This window comes from Symphalangus syndactylus, chromosome 15 (genome assembly GCF_028878055.3).
Source record: "Symphalangus syndactylus isolate Jambi chromosome 15, NHGRI_mSymSyn1-v2.1_pri, whole genome shotgun sequence".
Taxonomy (NCBI): domain Eukaryota; kingdom Metazoa; phylum Chordata; class Mammalia; order Primates; family Hylobatidae; genus Symphalangus; species Symphalangus syndactylus.
Genome location: NC_072437.2, coordinates 87,184,987 through 87,205,000, shown reverse-complemented (window position 1 = coordinate 87,205,000; position 20,014 = coordinate 87,184,987). Strand labels below are relative to the sequence as shown.

The 20,014-nt window shown below is 39.1% G+C and overlaps 1 protein-coding gene across 13 annotated transcripts in view; it reads right to left on the bottom strand.

Moving 5' to 3' along the window:
• The window catches only part of SETDB2 (SET domain bifurcated histone lysine methyltransferase 2), a 93,556-nt gene that overhangs the window by 53,103 nt on the left and 20,439 nt on the right, over positions 1–20,014 (bottom strand). For 11 of the 13 annotated variants that reach the window (XR_010116047.1, XR_010116046.1, XR_010116045.1 and 8 more), the window contains 2 exons: positions 16,807–16,903; positions 1,304–1,867 (listed from right to left, as the gene is read on the bottom strand). Coding sequence is in view for 9 of the 13 variants with exons in the window: in XM_055244297.2 (XP_055100272.1) it covers positions 1,304–1,867; positions 16,807–16,903 (661 nt within the window). In the remaining 4 variants the exon portion in view is untranslated. The remainder of the gene's footprint in view (positions 1–1,303; positions 1,868–16,806; positions 16,904–20,014) is intronic. The other 2 variants (XM_063619165.1, XM_063619164.1) reach the window with 1 other exon arrangement.

Below are 20,014 nucleotides of genomic sequence, written 5' to 3'. Positions count from 1 at the left end.
TTCCTAGTCTTGTGCAGGTACCTGTTTCTATTCCTTTGGAGAGCGAAGTCCCCAGATGAGGTAGTTGGGTTACATTTAGAGGTAATCTTTACAAAATAAAATACATATTTTTAAACAGAATAAAACAGCACAGTGAGAGGTTTCCTCTATGAGAGGCCTCAAGGAACTGAGCCAAACTGAGGTAACAGTAGATATAGCTCTCATTTTATATTCCAATTAACTTAGAGGATGGTGAAAACTATTATTATACAATTTGAATTATTTATCATTCTCTTATTCTTTTTTTGCCAAGTATGGGTAGCTAAATTTGCATTAAATTAAATGTACATATAATGCAACACCACTCTTATCTGTATACCTACAAATGTATGTGTACTATACACCCTTAAAATGTTTTTCAAAGTCTTAATATATTAGAACATGTTTTCATTTTTTCATGGGATGCTAATACTATACTATGATAAAGAAAGTACTAGTTATAAGCATCACATTAGCCAGCAAATGATTTTTAAAAGTAAAATGCAACATATAACCCAACGGTTAAGAACATGGGTTCAAATCCTGTCTCTACAATTTGTTCTATGACCTCTCCAAATTAACTTCTCTGAGACTCAACTTCCTCATGTGTAACACTGAGATATTACCTACCTCATGGGTTTTTGTGAAGATTAAGAGAATGAATGTAAGGTACTTGTCACAGTGTCTGGCACTGTTAAATATCATTTGTTGTAATGCTATTGATTATCTTTTAATGTATTAGTACTAGATTAAAGGAAATATGCATCCTTGGAAGAAATATGTTTCAAATTACCATATTTGGCAAACAATTAGAGGTTTTTTTTCCTACTGCTAGTGACAGAGTTCATTTTCCCATTGTAGACTCTTTTATTTTTATTTTTATTTTTTGGAGACAGGGTCTTGCTTTGCTGTCCAGGCCTCTGGTACACTGTGTGATCACAGCTCACTGCATCCTTGACCTCCTGGGCTCAAGCAGATCTCCCACCCCAGCCTCCAGAGTAGCTGGGACTATAGGTGCACACCACCATACCCAGCTAATTTTTAAATTTTTTGTTAAGATGGGGTTTTGCCATGTTGCCCAGGCTGGTCTCAAACTCATTTTGCTCAAGCTGGCCTCCCACCTCGGTCTCCCAAAGTGCTGGGATTAAATACGTGGGCCACCATGCCTGGTCTTACTGTAACTCTTGAAAAGGTTTTAAATAGACAAATTAATACATAGCAAGACTTCTTAACAAGTGTCCTTACATTCAGAAGATTTTTTGAAATGGCATGTTTTTCTACTCACATGTCTATGCAGCCCTCAGAGCAGTCACAGGAATCAGTAAACATGCTGGAAAAGTTGGTTAGATAATATGCTCGAGGCCACACAGTCTTTCTGTACTTAAACTGTGGGAGCTTTCTACTGTCAATTTCATTACAGAAAGAAATGGGCACTGATTCCACTCCATTGCTAATATCCACATCAGAAACAACTTCTTTTTGCTTTGGGTAATTCCGAGCCAACTGAACATAGGTATTGAAAGAAAAGTTATCTGTAAATAAAAAGTTACACTCTGTCTCAAGCAGGTAACGAAAAACTTCCTCCACGTTTCGTAGACTCCTTCCACAAGGGGTTTTATAACTCACATGGAGTGCTGAAGAATGAGAGTTTGTCTTTGCATGTCGTCTTTGGAAGTGACATTTGATTGGCAGCTGCAGAGGGTTTTCTCCCTTCAAGTTCAGTGGCATTTTCATCAGACAAGCACCAGAGCAGTCATGACTTTGGTAAGATAAATTCCAAGATGAGTCTTTTTCTCTAAAGTCTACAACTTTATCTTCAAGAGAGACAATTTCCTTATTTTCTGTTGTTCTGTTAGAATAAATTATTCATTAGTATCTCAAATTTATCGTTCAATTCCTCATTTTAAAAAAACTGTAAGTGGAGCCAAGATGGCCGAATAGGAACAGCTCCGGTCTACAGCTCCCAGCCTGAGCGACACAGAAGACGGGCGATTTCTGCATTTCTGTTCGAGGTACCGGTTTCACCTCACTAGGGAGGGCCAAACAGTGGGTGTGGGACAGTCAGTGAAGCGCACTGTGTGCGAGCCGAGCCCAAGCAGGGCGAGGCATTGCCTCACTCGGGAAGCGCAAGGGGTCAGGGAGTTCCCTTTCCTAGTCAAAGAAAGGGGAAACAGACGGCACCTGGAATATCGGGTCAGTCCCACCCTAATACTGCGCTTTTCCAACGGGCCTGGAAAACGGCACACTAGGAGATTGTGTCCCACACCTGGCTCGGAGGGTCCTATGCCCACGGAGTCTCGCTGATTGCTAGCACAGCAGTCTGAGATCAAGCTGCAAGGCGGCAGCTAGGCTGGGGGAGGGGCGCCCGCCATTGCCCAGGCTTGCTTAGGTAAACAAAGCAGCCAGGAAGCTCGATCTGGGTGGAGCCCACCACAGCTCAAGGAGGCCTGCCTGCCTCTGTAGGCTCCACCTCTGGGGGCAGGGCACAGACGAACAAAAACTCAGCAGGAACCTCCACAGACTTAAATGTCCCTGTCTGACTGACAGCTTTGAAGAGAGTAGTGGTTCTCCCAGCACGCAGCTGGAGATCTGAGAACAGACAGACTGCCTCCTAAAGTGGGTCCCTCACCCCTGAGCAGCCTAACTGGGAGGCACCCCCCTAGTAGGGACAGACTGACACCTCACTCGGCCGGGTACTCCTCTGAGACAAAACTTCCAGATGAACTATCAGACAGCTGAATTTGTGGTCTCACGAAAATCCGCTGTTCTGCAGCCACCGCTGCTGACACCCAGCCAAACAGGGTCTGGAGTGGACCTCTAGTAAACTCCAACAGACCTGCAGCTGAGGGTCCTGTCTGGTAGAAGGAAAACTAACAAACAGAAAGGACATCCACACCAAAAACCCATCTGTACATCACCATCATCAAAGACCAAAAGTAGATAAAACCACAAAGATGGGGAAAAAACAGAGCAGAACAACTGGAAACTCTAAAAAGCAGAGCACCTCTCCTCCTCCAAAGGAACGCAGCTCCTCACCAGCAATGGAACAAAGCTGGATGGAAGATGACTTTGACGAGCTGAGAGAAGAAGGCTTCAGACGATCAAACTACTCTGAGCTACGGGAGGAAATTCAAAACAATAGCAAAGAAGTTAAAAACTTTGAAAAAAAATTAGAAGAATGGATAACTAGAATAACCAATGGAGAGAAGGGCTTAAAGGAGCTGATGGAGCTGAAAGCCAAGTTTTGAGAACTACGCGAAGATTGCAGAAGCCTCAGTAGCAGATGCGATCAACTGGAAGAAAGGGTGTCGCTGATGGAAGATGAAATGAATGAAATGAAGTGAGAAGGGAAGTTTAGAGAAAAAAGAATAAAAAGAAATGAACAAAGCCTCCAAGAAATTTGGGACTATGTGAAAAGACCAAACCTACGTCTGATTGGTGTACCTGAAAATGACGGGGAGAATGGAACCAAGTTGGAAAACACTCTGCAAGATATTATCCAGGAGAACTTCCCCAATCTAGCAAGGCAGGCCAACATTCAGATTCAGGAAATACAGAGAACGCCACAAAGATACTCCTTGAGAAGAGCAACTCCAAGACACATAATTGTCAGATTCACCAAAGTTGAAATGAAGGAAAAAATGTTAAGGGCAGCCAGAGAGAAAGGTCGGGTTACCCACAAAGGGAAGCCCATCAGACTAACAGCTGATCTCTCGGCAGAAACTCTACAAGCCAGAAGAGAGTGAGGGCCGATATTCAACATTCTTAAAGAAAAGAATTTTCAACCCAGAATTTCCTATCCCGCCAAACTAAGCTTCATAAGTGAAGGAGAAATAAAATACTTTACAGACAAGCAAACGCTGAGTGATTTTGTCACCACCAGGCCTGCCCTAAAAGAGCTCCTGAAGGAAGCACTAAACATGGAAAGGAACAACCGGTACCAGCCACTGCAAAAACATGCCAAATTGTAAAGACCATTGAGGCTAGGAAGAAACTGCATCAACTAACAAGCAAAATAACCAACTAACATCATAATGACAGGATCAGATTCACACATAACAATATTAACGTTAAATGTAAATGGGCTAAATGCTCCAATTAAAAGACACAGACTGGCAAACTGGATAAGGAGTCAGGACCCATCAGTGTGCTGTATTCAGGAAACTCATCTCATGTGCAGAGACACACATAGACTCAAAATAAAGGGATGGAGGAAGATCTGTCAAGCAAATGGAAAACAAAAAAAGGCAGGGGTTGCAATCCTAGTCTCTGATAAAATAGACTTTAAACCAACAAAGATCAAAAGAGACAAAGAAGGCCATTACATAATGGTAAAGGGATCAATTCAACAAGAAGAGCTAACTATCCTAAATATATATGCACCTAACACAGGAGCACCCAGATTCATAAAGCAAGTCCTGAGTGACCTACAAAGGGACTTAAACTCCCACACAATAATAATGAGAAATTTTAACACCCCACTGTCAACATTAGACAGATCAACGAGACAGAAAGTTAACAAGGATATCCAGGAATTGAACTCAGCTCTGCACAAAGTGGACCTAATAGACATCTACAGAACTCTCCACCCCAAATCAACAGAATATACATTTTTTTCAGCACCACACCACACCTATTCCAAAATTGACCACATAGTTGGAAGTAAAGCTCTCCTCAGCAAATGTAAAAGAACAGAGATTATAACAAACTGTCTCTCAGACCACAGTGCAATCAAACTAGAACTCAGGATTAAGAAACTCAGTCAAAACTGCTCAACTACATGGAAACTGAACAACCTGCTTCTGAATGACTATTGGGTACATAATGAAATGAAGGCAGAAATAAAGATGTTCTTTGAAACCAACGAGAACAAAGACACAACATACCAGAATCTCTGGGACACGTTCAAAGCAGTGTGTAGAGGGAAATTTATAGCACTAAATGCCCACAAGAGAAAGCAGGAAAGATCCAAAATTGACACCCTAACATCACAATTAAAAGAACTAGAAAAGCAAGAGCAAACACATTCAAAAGCTAGCAGAAGGCTAGAAATAACTAAAATCAGAGCAGAACTGAAGGAAATAGAGACACAAAAAACCCTTCAAAAAATTAATGAATCCAGGAGCTAGTTTTTCGAAAAGATCAACAAAATTGATAGACCACTAGCAAGACTAATAAAGAAGAAAAGAGAGAAGAATCAAATAGATGCAATAAAAAATGACAAAGGGGATATCACCACTGATCCCACAGAAATACAATCTACCATCAGAGAATACCACAAACACCTCTATGCAAATAAACTAGAAAATCTAGAAGAAATGGATAAATTCCTCGACAAATACACCCTCCCAAGACTAAACCAGGAAGAAGTTGAATCTCTGAATAGACCAATAACAGGTTCTGAAATTGTGGCAATAATCAATAGCTTACCAACCAAAAAGAGTCCAGGACCTGATGGATTCACAGCTGAATTCTACCAGAGGTACAAGGAGGAACTGGTACCATTCCTTCTAAAACTATTCCAATCGATAGAAAACGAGGGAATCCTCCCTAACACATTTTAGGAAGCCAGCATTGTCCTGATACCAAAGCCTGGCAGAGACATAACCAAAAAAGAGAATTTCAGACCAATATCCTTGATGAACATTGATGCAAAAATCCTCAATAAAATACTGGCAAACCGAATCCAGCAGCACATCAAAAAGCTTATACACCATGATCAAGTGGGCTTCATCCCTGGGATGTAAGGCTGGTTCAACATATGCAAATCAATAAATGTAATCCAGCATATAAACAGAACCAAGGACAAAAACCACATGATTGTCTCAATAGATGCAGAAAAGGCCTTTGACAAAATTCAACAACCCTTCATGCTAAAAACTCTCAATAAATTAGGTATTGATGGGACATATCTCAAAATAATAAGAGCTATCTATGACAAACCCACAGCCAATATCATACTGAATGGGCAAAAACTGGAAGCATTCCCTCTGAAAACTGGCACAAGACAGGGATGCCCTCTCTCACCACTCCTATTCAACATAGTGCTGGAAGTTCTGGCCAGAGCAATCAGGCAGGAGAAGGAAATAAAGGGTATTCAATTAGGAAAAGAGGAAGTAAAATTGTCCCTGTTTGCAAATGACATGATTGTATATCTAGAAAACCCCATTGTCTCAGCCCAAAATCTCCTTAAGCTGATTAGCAACTTCAGCAAAGTCTCAGGATACAAAATCAATGTACAAAAATCACAAGCATTCTTGTACACCAATCACAGACAAACAGAGAGCCAAATCATGAGTGAACTCCCATTCACAATTGCTTCAAAGAGAATAAAATACCTAGGAATCCAACTTACAAGGGATGTGAAGGACCTCTTCAAGGAGAACTACAAACCACTGCTCAATGAAATAAAAGAGGATACAAACAAATGGAAGAACATTCCATGCTCATGGGTTGGAAGAATCAATATCGTGAAAAAGGCCATACTGCCCAAGGTAATTTATAGATTCAATGCCATCCCCATCAAGCTACCAATGACTTTCTTCACAGAATTGGAAAAAACTACTTTAAAGTTCATATGGAACCAAAAAAGAGCCCACATCGCCAAGTCAATCCTAAGCCAAAAGAACAAAGCTGGAGGCATCACACTACCTGACTTCAAACTATACTACAAGGCTAAAGTAACCAAAACAGCATGGTACTGGTACCACAACAGAGACATAGATCAATGGAACAGAACAGAGTCCTCAGAAATGATGCCACATATCTACAACTATCTGATCTTTGACAAACCTGACAAAAACAAGAAATGGGGAAAGGATTCCCTATTTAATAAATGGTGCTGGGAAAACTGGCTAGCCATATGTAGAAAGCTGAAACTGGATCCCTTCCTTACACCTTATACAAAAATTAATTCAAGATGGATTAAAGAGTTAAATGTTAGACCTAAAACCATTAAAATCCTACAAGAAAACCTAGGCAATACCATTCAGGACATAGGCGTGGGCAAGGACTTCATGTCTAAAACACCAAAAGCAATGGCAACAAAAGCCAAAATCGACAAATGGGATCTCATTAAACTAAAGAGCTTCTGCACAGCAAAAGAAACTACCGTCAGAGTGAACAGGCAACCTACAGAATGGGAGAAAATTTTTGCAACCTACTCATCTGACAAAGGGCTAATATCCAGAATCTACAATGAACTCAGACAAATTTACAAGAAAGAAACAAACAACCCCATCAAAAAGTGGGCAAAGGACATGAACAGACACTTCTCAAAAGAAGACATTTATGCAGCCAAAAAACACATGAAGAAATGCTCATCATCACTGGCCATCAGAGAAATGCAAATCAAAACCACAGTGAGATACCATCTCACACCAGTTAGAATGGCCATCATTAAAAAATCAGGAAACAACAGGTGCTGGAGAGGATGTGGAGAAATAGGAATACTTTTACACTGTTGGTGGGACTGTAAACTAGTTCAACCATTGTGGAAGTCAGTGTGGCGATTCCTCAGGGATCTAGAACTAGAAATACCATTTGACCCAGCCATCCCATTACTGGGTATATACCCAAAGGACTATAAATTATGCTGCTATAAAGACACATGCACACGTATGTTTATTGCGGCACTATTCACAATAGCAAAGAGTTGGAACCAACCCAAATGTCCAACAACGATAGACTGGATTAAGAAAATGTGGCACATATACACCATGGAATACTATGCAGCCATAAAAATTGATGAGTTCATGTCCTTTGTAGGGACATGGATGAAATTGGAAAACATCATTCTCAGTAAACTATCACAAGGACAAAAAACCAAACACCGCATGTTCTCACTCATAGGTGGGAATTGAACAATGAGAACTCATGGACACAGGAAGGGGAATATCACACTCCGGGGACTGTTGTGGGGGTGGGGGAGGGGGCAGGGACAGCATTAGGAGATATACCTAATGCTAAATGACGAGTTAATGGGTGCAGGAAATCAACATGGCACATGGATACATATGTAACAAACCTGCACACTGTGCACATATACCCTAAAACCTAAAGTATAATAATAAAAATTAAAAAAAAACTGTAATTATTTCCTATCTTCTTAGACAATATTAAAATAAGCCAGACTCTAAGATACACATTTTAAGATGTTCTACACCCATATAAAGATTATATCTATTTTTAAAACTTTTCTCAGAGATGGGGTCTTGCTATGTTGCACAGGCTGGAGTGCAGTGGCCATTCACAGGTGTGATTACAGCACACAGCAGCCTTCAACTCTTGTCCCCAAGTGATCCTCCTGCCTCAGCTTCCCAAATAGCTGGTACAGGCATGCACCAGGTCTGCCTTATACCTAATTTCAGAATATTCCAGGAAGCTGTGATTACAGCTCTAACTTTCTGTTAGGTATTTCATAGCACCTAGCAAATTTAGAGTTCATTTAGAGCATGCAATCAATAAAGCACTGAAGAAAGTTACTTCTTCAGGCATGCTGAGATCAAGCTCTTTGCATGCAAAAAAACAAAGGCTGGCTGAAAACTTATTCATCAAGAATCTTTATACTGTTTGCCTTCAACAATAGTACCAACTGAATTCTTTCCATAATATGTAATCTACCTCACAGTCATATTGATACATCTGAAAAAATGGCAAACTGACAGGAGAAAATGGGGTGGCTATTAATGAAAAAAAAAAAAAAAAGTCAGCAGGGTGTGATGGCTCACAACTGTAATCCCAGCACTTTGAGAGGCCAAGACGGAAGGCTTGCTTGAGCTCAGGAGCTCAAGATCAGCCTGGGCAACACAGTGAAACCTCGTCCCTACAAGAGGTAAACAAAATTAGTAAGGTGTGGTGGTGCATGCCTGTAGTTCTAGGTACTTCGGGGGCTGAGGTGGGAGGATCACTTGGACTCGGGAGGTTGAGGCTACAGTGAATCATGATCACACCATTGCACTCCAGCCTGGGTGACAGATCCTTTCTTAGAAAGGAGATCCTTTCTTAAAAAAAAAAAAAAAAAAATCCGTGAAAAGCTTCCTTTTATTTGGAAATCAAGTTTTAAACTTTCACAAATAATCTGAGCTTTGTTTTACATAGTATTTTCTATCTTTAGGTGTCTGTAATGTATTATAATACAGGTATTTTAGAGATGTGTTGTATTTGCTCTATGATATGGTTTGGCTGTGTCCCTACCCAAATCTCATCTTGAATTCCCATGTGTTGTGGGAGGGACCTGGTGGGAGGTAACTGAATCATGGGGGCAGGTCTTTCTCGTGCTATTCTCGTGATAGTGAATAAGTCTCACGAGATCTGATGGTAACATAAGGGGGAGTTTCCCTGCACAAGCTCTTTGCCTGTCACCATCTACGTAAGATGTGACTTGCTCTTGCTTGCCTTCTGCCATGAGTGTGAGGTCTCCCCAGCCATGTGGAACTGTAAGTCCATTAAACCTCCTTCTTTTGTAAATTGCCTGGTCTTGGGTATGTTTTTATCAGCAGCGTGAAAATGGACTAATACACTATATAAAGCAGTGCCATCCAAAAAAACTTCCTCCATTGATAGAAATGGTCTATACCTGTGCTGTCCGATTTGGTAGCCAGTGGGCACATGTGGTTACTGAGCACTTTTAAATGTAGCTAGCACGACCAAAGAACTGAATTTTTAAATTTTATCTAATTTTGATTAATTCAGATTTAAACAGCCACATGTAGCTAATGGCTACCATACTGGATGTGCAGATATGGAGCTTCCTCATCCTTTCTCTGACTGTATAGTAATCCTTTGCGTTAAGTCCACAATTTAATTACCTAGCCTGCAATAATGGACAATCTTCCATAACATGTATAGTACAGGCTAGACCACAATAGTGGACTAGTTAACTTACACAGTGATCTTTTAGAACATATATGGTAAGCTTATACAGTGATCTTTTAATAAGTAATTTTATTGTAATAATCTTTGCTACAAAATTATGAATCTATTAATAACAATTTCATACGTGTAAAGATACTGTTGCAGAACATATTCCCAGAAGTGGGAGTGCTAGGTCACAAGGCAAATGGATTAGTTATTTCATTAATATTGCCAAATTGTTCTCCATAGTGTCAGTTTCTTCAGCAATAAATGAGAGTGCCTGTTTTCACAGAGCTTCATCAATCAGGTGGATCTTGATGCTTTTGGATTTCAGAGTCTAATAGGTAAAAGGATGTACTATAATTTATTTAGAAATCTTTTTTTTTTTTTTGAGAGAGAGTGAGTTTCACTCTATTGCCCAGGCTGGAATGCAGTGGCATGACCTCGGCTCACTGCAACCTCTGCTTCCCAGGTTCAAGTGATTCTTGTGCCTCAGCCTCCCAAGTAGCTGGGATTACAGGCATGTGCCACCACACCCAGCTAATTTTTGTATTTTTAGTAGAGACAGGGTTTTGCCATGTGGGCCAGGCTGGTCTCAAACTCTTGACCTCAAGTGACCCACCCGCCTCGGCCTCCCAAACTGCTGGGATTATAGGTGTGAGCCACCATGCCTGGCCCTTGATTTTAGTATCCAATATCTTCTTGTTTTTCAAAGGTGGTATCTGGAACCTACTTGTTCCCTATTATTAGGTGTCAAGTTCCTTCTTACCACTTTTTTTATAAGGAATTATGGTATAATCTGAACTCTGGATATTCTATTTATTTGTCTATCTGAGATAAAACACCCTATTTTCTTTCATTCAGAATTCACTGTAATACATTCCTTAGGTTCTCATGGCCTTGTTCTTTGTTTTGATATAGGTTACTCACTCTCAAGTTACTTACACACTTAGAGATTTATGAGATAGTAAACTGTTCTGTTGTCCTTTTCAACTTGACTTAACCAAATAAGTATGTTTCAAATTGGATTCTGTAGTATATTATTCTGTAAATGTCATTTGACATTTTGCCTATGAATTTTTTTTTTTTTTTTTTTTTTGGCGACAGGGTCTTACTCTGTCACCCAGGCTGGAGTGCAGTGGTGCAATCTTGGTTCCCCACAACCTCTGCCTCCTGGGCTCATGCAATCCTCCCACTTCAGCCTTTCGAGTAGCTGGGATGACGGGCGTCATGATACCCAGCTAATTTTTTGCATTTTTGGTAGAGATGGGGTCTCACCATGTTGCCCAGGCTAGCCTCAAACTCCTGAGCTCAAGTGATCTGCCTGCCTTGGCCTCCCAAAGTACTAGGATTACAAGCATGAGCCACTGCGCCTGGCCTCAGGTATGCATTTTTTGGTTCCTGTTTTGCTCTTTGGAGGAAGGAGAACATTAAATATTAATGTAGATGACTCAATAAATTTTTCTTGGAATATGAAGGGATTAATTCAGGATATATGTGAGAAAGTATCTGGGTTATCCTTAGTTCTTAAATAACAACTAATATTTGAATAGTAGTTTAATGTCCTTTACGTAATTTCCTCATATGACACAACAAATATAACTCCAAGTTAGCCACTACTGGAACAATATACAATTAGAACTACTTAAGACTAAAATTTGTAATAGTAAATACGCTGGTAAAACTTGTAATTTGGAATTTACATTTCAAGAAAGCCAAACTAGCTTAAAAGTATTCTCCTTATGACTAACAAATAAAAACTAGGAGATACAAGACTCTAGTTACTGAGCAATTAACACTGAGAAATACATGTTTTACATTTAAGAAGAGTTAGGGAGGAGTAGGAGGAGAAGAGAAAAAACAGAAAAGGAGGAGAAAAGCATAAAAATATGACACTAGCATAAACCTTAGAAAAGATTATTTTCTTATCTGTGCTTCATTTTACTAAATAGAAGGAAAAAACCCAACTTACAAGTCTTAAGAATAAAGTAACCTAATTTCATCCTAGTTTTATGGAGAGGAGGGTTAACTTTATTTAGGTGTGAAGATACATTACTGAAAAAAAAAAAAAACAGAAATAAACAAAACCAATTCTATATACAGTATTCTAAACCCAGTCATTGATTAAAAGTGCTAGAGGTAAACAGAGGATAAGGAGTAAGTAGTGAGAAGGAGAAGTCCATGGCTGTCTGGACCTGCTTGCCAGTCTCTGGGTAAGGATTTCTCAGTTTGCATATGATTTGACAATTGTTCAGGGTGTCGTTAGTCACCCTGAACATCAACGTGGAACATGGCTTGGAGGCTGCCAACTGATTACCTAGCTTTTGGCAAGGCTAAAGTAAGAAGTCATTCTATCCTCTATGACCGTTAAGGGGGCATATTTTAAAACAAGAATGTATACTGTATTCATCAAAAGACTGCAGTAGGTAAATCTGGTATTTTGCTCAGTCCCTTCTTTAGTCATCCTCTTCTGAAAGTCAGGTATATTATTAATTTCAGTGTACTCAAAGATGTTGGATCTTGTATACATACTGGGCTTTTTATACTGTCTCTTTCAATAATTTAAATTAAGATATTAAAAAAATGGTTGGGTGTGGTGGCTCATGCCTGTAATCCCAGCACTGCAGCAGGCCGAGGTGGGAGGATTCATTGAGCCCAGGAGATCAAGATCAGCCTGAGCAACATGACTAGACCCTGTCTCTATTTAAAAAAAAAAAAAAAAATTATATATATATATGTCACATGAGATAACATTTGCACTAGAAGGTTAGAGTTTAGCTGGAGCAGCTATGTTTGGTCATGTGGAAAGAGAAGAAACCTACTGGTAACAGATAGAAGTAGAGTTGAGACTGTGTCAACCCTGACCTTAGGTACTGACTTTTGAGTTCCTATTCCAGTGTTTACATGGCCTGCTGTGTTACATTTTCTGTTCTTCAAGACCTATTTTATTTATATATATGTGTGTCTGTATGTGTAGGTACATGTGTGTGCATGTTTTTTTTTTTAAATAATCTTTTGGGTTTGTGTGCATGTCATGTAAAAAGCCATATAATGGCTTAAATTTACACCTGTGTCTTTAAGCAGTGGTGCAAGCCCAATGTCACCCAGTATGCTAACCAAAGCTGCACACCTCGTACACTTCTAATAAATTCCACTACTTAAGCTAGCTTGAATAGGTATGTACTCCTGACAAACCAAAGTTTATACTTGACCAAAAAAAAAGGGAATTCAGACTTCTAAAATCACAAAAGTAAATATCCTTTTAAAAGAATTATCACTGAAGTAATACTTTTTTTTTTTTACAGTTACCTATGTCATAACTCACATATGTGGAGCAGAAATTCAGTTCAACTCAAGAATAAAATACTGGCTGGGTGTGGTGGCTCGTGCCTGTAATCCCAGCACTTTGGGAAGCTGAGGAGGGAGGACTGCTTGAGACTAGGAGTTCACGACCTGCCTGGGCAACATAGTGAGATCACATTGCTACAAAAAAAAATGTTAAAAATTAGCCAGGTATGGTGGTATGCACCTGTAGTCCTAGCTACTTGAGAGTCTGGGGAGGAAGGATTGCTTGAGCTTAGGGTGTCAAGCCTACAGTGAGTTGTGACTATGTGCCACTGCAGTCCACCCAGCGAGACACTGAGACTCTGCTGTCTCAAAAAAAAAAAAAAAAAAAGAAAACAAAAAAACCCCACAAAAAACACCAAAAGCCTGAAGCCTGTGTCCTATTAGACCCAAGATTTCATCCTGGGGTTTTCCATTGATAGTTTGTATAATCTTTTTTTGAAATAGGCTCTCACTCTGTCACCCAAGCTAGAGTGCGGAGGCGTGATCATGGCTCGCTGCAGCCTTGATCTTCCGGACTTAGGTGATACACCTCAGCCTCCCAAGTAGCTGGGACCACAGGCATGTGCCACCAAGCCTGGCTAATTTTTGTTATTTTTTTGTAGAGATAGGGTTTTGCCATGTTGCCCAGGCTAGTCTTGAAATTTTGGGCTCAAGTGATCCTCCCGCCTTAACCTCCCAAAGTGCTGGGATTACAGGTGTGAGCCACCACGCTCAGCCTAATCTTGAGCAGTTTAGCTGGGGCTGAGAATCCCTGGCTTAAGTTATTGAACATTTAGTTTACCAGGCAACCTATGTGACCACTGGGCTGCTAAGAGGGTTTAAATACTGAAAGTAAAACAAGCAAATAAACTTCTGGCCTGCAGAGGAAATATAAAAGGAATTATTTAAACATAATTCCGGTCAAGAATGAAATGCTTCCTTGGAATTCTTAATGGCAAAGGAAGAAAATCCTAAGCCTAATAAGACATGTCCCTTCATCTGAAAAGATCTCAGAAAGCTCAACTCAAAAGTTAGGTATAATCTCAAAAAAAGCCTCTGAGTGTCAAGACAGTACAAGAGAGATGGGAGATTAAGGAAATGAAATTCTGATTATATAATTACAAACAGTCCTAAAGAGATGGGAAAACCGTTAAAGAAACCAACTCAATTTTTCTTGGAAGCTCGGATTTTTAAAAGTATACATACAAAAGAAGACAGCTAATTATGAATATGAAACATTGGTATGAAACTGTAAGAAAAGTATCACAAAGCCTAGTAAGAACTGAGGTTTCCAAAAATGCTAATAAAATAACAACAACAAAAAAAAACAACTAAAGCTATGCTTAGAACAAGAAAATAATCTATTAGGAGAAAGATAAGGTTAACTGATAACAAAGAGAAGGGTTTCTCAAAAACAATTCTGCCTTTGTCTTTTCCATCTGTAAGTATGGCTCTCAAGTTGGAAACGAGGAAAAAAATAAAAAGAAACTGAAGTCTGTGACAGTTAAAGAGAGGGTACTAGAACTCAAGTTTATTTAAGCATATAGAAGACTCTACAAATTAAATCTCAAGGTCTGGAAAAAAAACTTCAAATATAGAAAAATTAAAAATAAAACAATACTGCCCTATTTTTTCTTTGACCACTTATACTCAAGTTCTAGCTGCCCTGATTTTTAAAAAGGGAAGGAGGACAGGCTACAGAAAATATAGAAAGGTTAGCTTAACACTGGTCTCTTAAAAACTCTAGAAGAAGGCATCAAGTGTGTGACTTCTAAATATTTTGAATTTAAAAGGCCAACACTAGGTGCTGAGTCAACAAGTAGGTGAGAAAAATCCAAATTAACTGAATTTTCTCTTTTGACAAAGTTTTCAATAAGTCTGAATAATGTCTGGCAATGCCACAGAACGCTATGGCAGTGAACCTTGATTTTTCATGACCACTTTGTAAGTGAGAAGTGCAGGCGGGACAACAGTAGAAGTAAATTCACAGTTGCTTAAACAGTTCTTTCTGAAGCGTAATAAAAAGAATGTCTAGTAGTGAGCCAGCCACAGGGTTTTTATCTTTGGTCATGTCCTGTTCCATATTGTTTTCAGTGACCATAATGAAGATTAGAAAGCTTATTTATTTGTACAAGATGATAAGCTAAAAGGGACAAAAAATATTCCAAAATTCAAAAAGATTCTGATAAGCTGGTATAATGAACTTAAACTAAAAAATGATACTTCACAGGAATAAACCACTCCTGTATTTAAGTTTAAAATATAATATCTAAATATATAGATAACTGTTTGGTCGACAGTTGTTTGGTGGTAATTTACCGCATGTTCTCACTCATAGGTGGGAATTGAACAATGAGAACTCATGGACACAGGAAGCGGAACATCACGCTCTGGGGACTGTTGTGGGGTGGGGGGAGGGGGGAGGGACAGCATTAGGAGATACACCTAATGCTAAATGACGAGTTAATGGGTGCAGGAAATCAACATGGCACATGTATACATATGTAACAAACCTGCACATTGTGCACATGTACCCTAAAACCCTAAAGTATAATAAAAAAAAAAATAAAAAGAAAAGAAAATTTACATGAAAATTTAATTTAGATTTAGACTGAGTGAATTTGTTCTTAAAAACTCACGAAATTTTACACTGTATATTAAAAGGTCAGAATTTCTAGGAAAAAAAACTGTTCTGTGAGCCACTGAAATGGCCAATTAAGGAGCTAAAGTGTGAACTTAGCTTTCTCTGAGAGCATTTTAAAGTAATTTTATGGGCCTTTTGAGACCCACTCAAACTGCAATGACATCTCTAATATTTGTAAATCCAAATCATATGAAATAGTGTCTATCTACAACACTCACAGGCATGAAAATAAAAAAATAATTATATATTTAGTTTTTTTTGGTCAATTTAATATTGAGCTGAAAGAACAAATGAAATTAGGGTAACAAAGAAGTTTCTGTCTAAAGATACTTTTTTGTTTTTTGAAACTATGTTCTCTACTCTAGAGAACTTTCAGAAACTTCCCTGTAATTAGTACTTGAAGGGTTAGGCCCAGGTATTACCCACTAAAAATAAAGACTACGTGTCAGAGTATCAGATTCACTCTTATGCAATTCTCCTTTATGCCAAAGAATCTTTATGGAAAGTAATGATAAAATGAGAAAGGGAAGGTCAGAAAAATTTAGTCTATTCCCATAAACTTTTAGACACTACTTAAGAGCTGTTACGCATTTTGAAAACTCAACTGATACTGAAAGAAACACTTTGACATTTTTAAATTCTCCAGATAATCTAAGCAGTAAAACGAAAAACAAAACAGAACAAAAACACACTACTTGGTAGATTTCAGTGTATTAAAAAATAAAATACACAAAGACATCTTAAGCTAAACTTTATAAAAACACTTGATTAACTAGGAATATTCAATAACCTATTCAGACTCATGAAATTCTATTCTACATAAAAAACTAAAATATACAACTTTTAAAGCTTTAATGGGAAAAATGTTTTTTGTATATTTCATCTATTCTAATGTCAAGTGATTTATAAAGAAGAAATCTGTAGGAGCAAAAGCATGAATAACAAAGAATTTATATACATACAGAAATGTACTGTCTTCTGGAAAGGAGTTTTCATATGATGTAGAGGGAAATGCATTGGATTTGTTTTCCGGTTCCTTCTGAGTCACAGGCATATGATCTACACAAAAAAAATAATGTGAGCAACAAATACACCAAGTTAAAAACCATTTGCTATAAGTACCCAAGTAATATGTTCATTGACTAGAGTCTGCCCATATGGATCTCTAAAATTTGCAAACATATTAAGGTTTCAAGATTGAGGCAAAAGATTAAGTGTCAATATTTTCAAAAATATTAAAAAACTAGGATAAAATACTGAGGACAGAAAAGATTTCTACTGTAGAAACTCTAGTTTGGCCTAAACTTGATTTGAAGCTTAACCAATCTTTAAGGTGGACATTGAGTATCCCTACTTCTGCATGCATTTTATAGAGAAATCACATAATTCTTAAAGGCTCTATAAAAGTCAGAAAATGAAAAATTTACGTACCTTTTGTTTTCCTATTGCTCTACAACTATTTTAGGGAGGGGATGAAGTATCTGGGTATCTCTTTTGATCTAGTTGTTCACATTTCTTTTTTTTTGAGACAGAGTCTCATTCACTCTGTCGCCCAGGTTGGAGTGCAGTGGTATGATCTTGGCTCACTGCAACCTCTACTTCCTAGGTTCAAACGATTCTCCTGCCTCAGCCTCTACAGTAGCTGGGATTACAGGCATGCAAAACCACGCCGGGCTAATTTTTGTATTTTTAGTAGAGACAGGGTCTTATGTTGGCCAGGCTGATCTCGAACTCCTGACCTCAAGTGATCCACGCACCTGGGCCTCCCAAAGGGCTGGGATTAAAGGCATGAGCCACCACGCCTGGCCTAGTATATTTATTTTCTAATAAAAAAATTATAACTTACTTTCCCCCTCAAAAGAAGTTTAATAAAAGGATATTGTATTTCAAGGTTGCTCCTTGGCTAACTGAAAAACAAATATCTGTCTTTAATTTTCCAAGTAAAGAAAGGTTTAAAATCTGATAGCTGAGCCAAGCACAAGGTTCATCCCTGTAATCCCATCACTTTGGAAGGATAAAGTGGGAGGATTACTTGAGGCCAGGAGTTTAAGGCCCCCCATTAGCAACAGAACAAGGCCCTGTCTCTACGACAGAAAAAAAAAAAAAAAAGTTAGCCAGGCGTGGTGGCGCATGCCTGTAGTTCTAGCTATTTAGGAACTGAGGTGGGAGCACTGCTTAAGCCCAGGAACTGTAGGCTGTAGTGAGCTATACTTGCACCACTGCACTCCAGCCTGAGCGACAGAGGAAGCCCCTCTCTCTAAAATAAATGAATAAATAAAAGTCTGATAGTTGAAGAGAGCTATGTAAAAAGAAAATAAAAATTTAGGACCTTCCAAATTTATTATGCCAAAGGGAAAAGTTAAGCCCTGAAAGAGGACTCATGTAACATGATTGTTTTTTCTTTGGTGCATGACCACTGCTTTCTGACTTCTGTGCTGAGATGTTACACATTAACTAGACTCCCTACTTTTTTTTTTTTTTTAAAGACACAAGATCTTGCTCTGTCACCCAGGCTGGAGTACACTGATGTGATCATAAGCTCACTGTGACCTTGAACTCCTAGGCTCAAATTACCCTTCCACTTCAGCCTCCAGAGTAGCTAGAACAACAGGTGTGCAACTCCACACCTGACTGATTTTCAAAATTGTTTTGTAGAGGTAGAATCTCACTATGTTTCCCGGCTGGTCTTGAACTCCTGGACTCAAGTGATCCTGCCACCTCAGCCTTCCAAGGTTCTGGGATTATAGGCCTGAGACACCACGCCCAGTCAAGACTCCCTATTCTTTATTCAAATCTAGTCTAAATGATATGGAGAAAGAGACCTTTGTGACTGTTACCTGTTTACAACAGAATGTTGGACAACCCACTTAGAGTGTAATCAACAGTAGCCAATCAAATATCTGTATGTTACCCTTTGTACAAAAATGCTGTAATCCTGTTCAACACCTCTGTTTTGCCTATATAAATAATCCTCATTTCTCCCATACCAGAAGCACTTATCACCATTCTTTGGTGTAGCACTGGTCCTCAGATGGCTACCCTTACGCTTTGCACCTGAATAAACTCTCTTTAAATTAGATTCTGGATGGGGCGCAGTGGCTTACACCTGTAATCCCAGCACTTTGGGAGGCCAAGGCGGGTGGATCACCTGAGGTTAGGAGTTTGAGACCATCCTGGCCAACATGGCGAAACCCTGTCTCCACTAAAAACACAAAAATTAGCCAGGTGTGGTGGCAGGCGCCTATAATCCCAGCTACTCGAGAGGCTGAGGCAGGAGAATTGCTTGAACCCGGGAGGTGGAGGTTGCAGTGAGCAAAGATCGTGCCATTGCACTCTAGCCTGGGGGACAAGAGCGAGACATCGTTTCAAAAAAAAAAAAAATTAGATTCTGACCCTTTTGATTATTTTTGGTTCACAGCTATAACTGATTAGAAATTAATTTTACAAATAAGAGTTTCTGACTTTTCCTCCAGCTAATTTATTTGCATGAGTTATATAAATCTATATTAACAAATATGAATGAAACAAATGTATATAAGCATAGTTGGAAATAGGATTTACTCAAAAACATGGAGATTTAACATTAGTCATTAGAAAAAAGAGGAAAGGGAAATAATTTCTCTCAAGAACACACTATCCAATCCTTCATATGGAGACAGAGCAAATACTGAGAGTTACACAACATCAAGAAAAATAAATGTAATTAGCAGTTTGATGACAGCCTGGGGAGTCTAGCTTGGATCCAGGACAGCTTGTTTTGACCTCAACACAAAGTTCTTTTGTTTCTCTCATTCCCAACCCTCCTTTTAAAATAAATGCTAGCATGAAACTTTTTTTTTTTTAGACAGGGTCTCACTCTCTTGCCTAGGCTGGAAGGTTGGAGTGCAGTAGTGTGATCCCAGCTCACTGCAGACTTGATTTCCTGGGCTCCAGCAATCCTCCCACTGCAGCCTCTTGAGTACCTGGGACCACAGGCACACACCACCACAGCCAGTTAATTTTTTTTTTTTATTATCTGTAGAGATGAGGTCTCATTGTGTTGCCCAGGTTGGTCTCAAACTCCTGGGCTCAAGTGATCCTCCCACCTCAGCCTCCTAAAGTGCTTGGATTACAGGCCTGAGCCACTGCATCCAGCCCACATGAAACTTTATTACCAAAGGTTTTCAATCC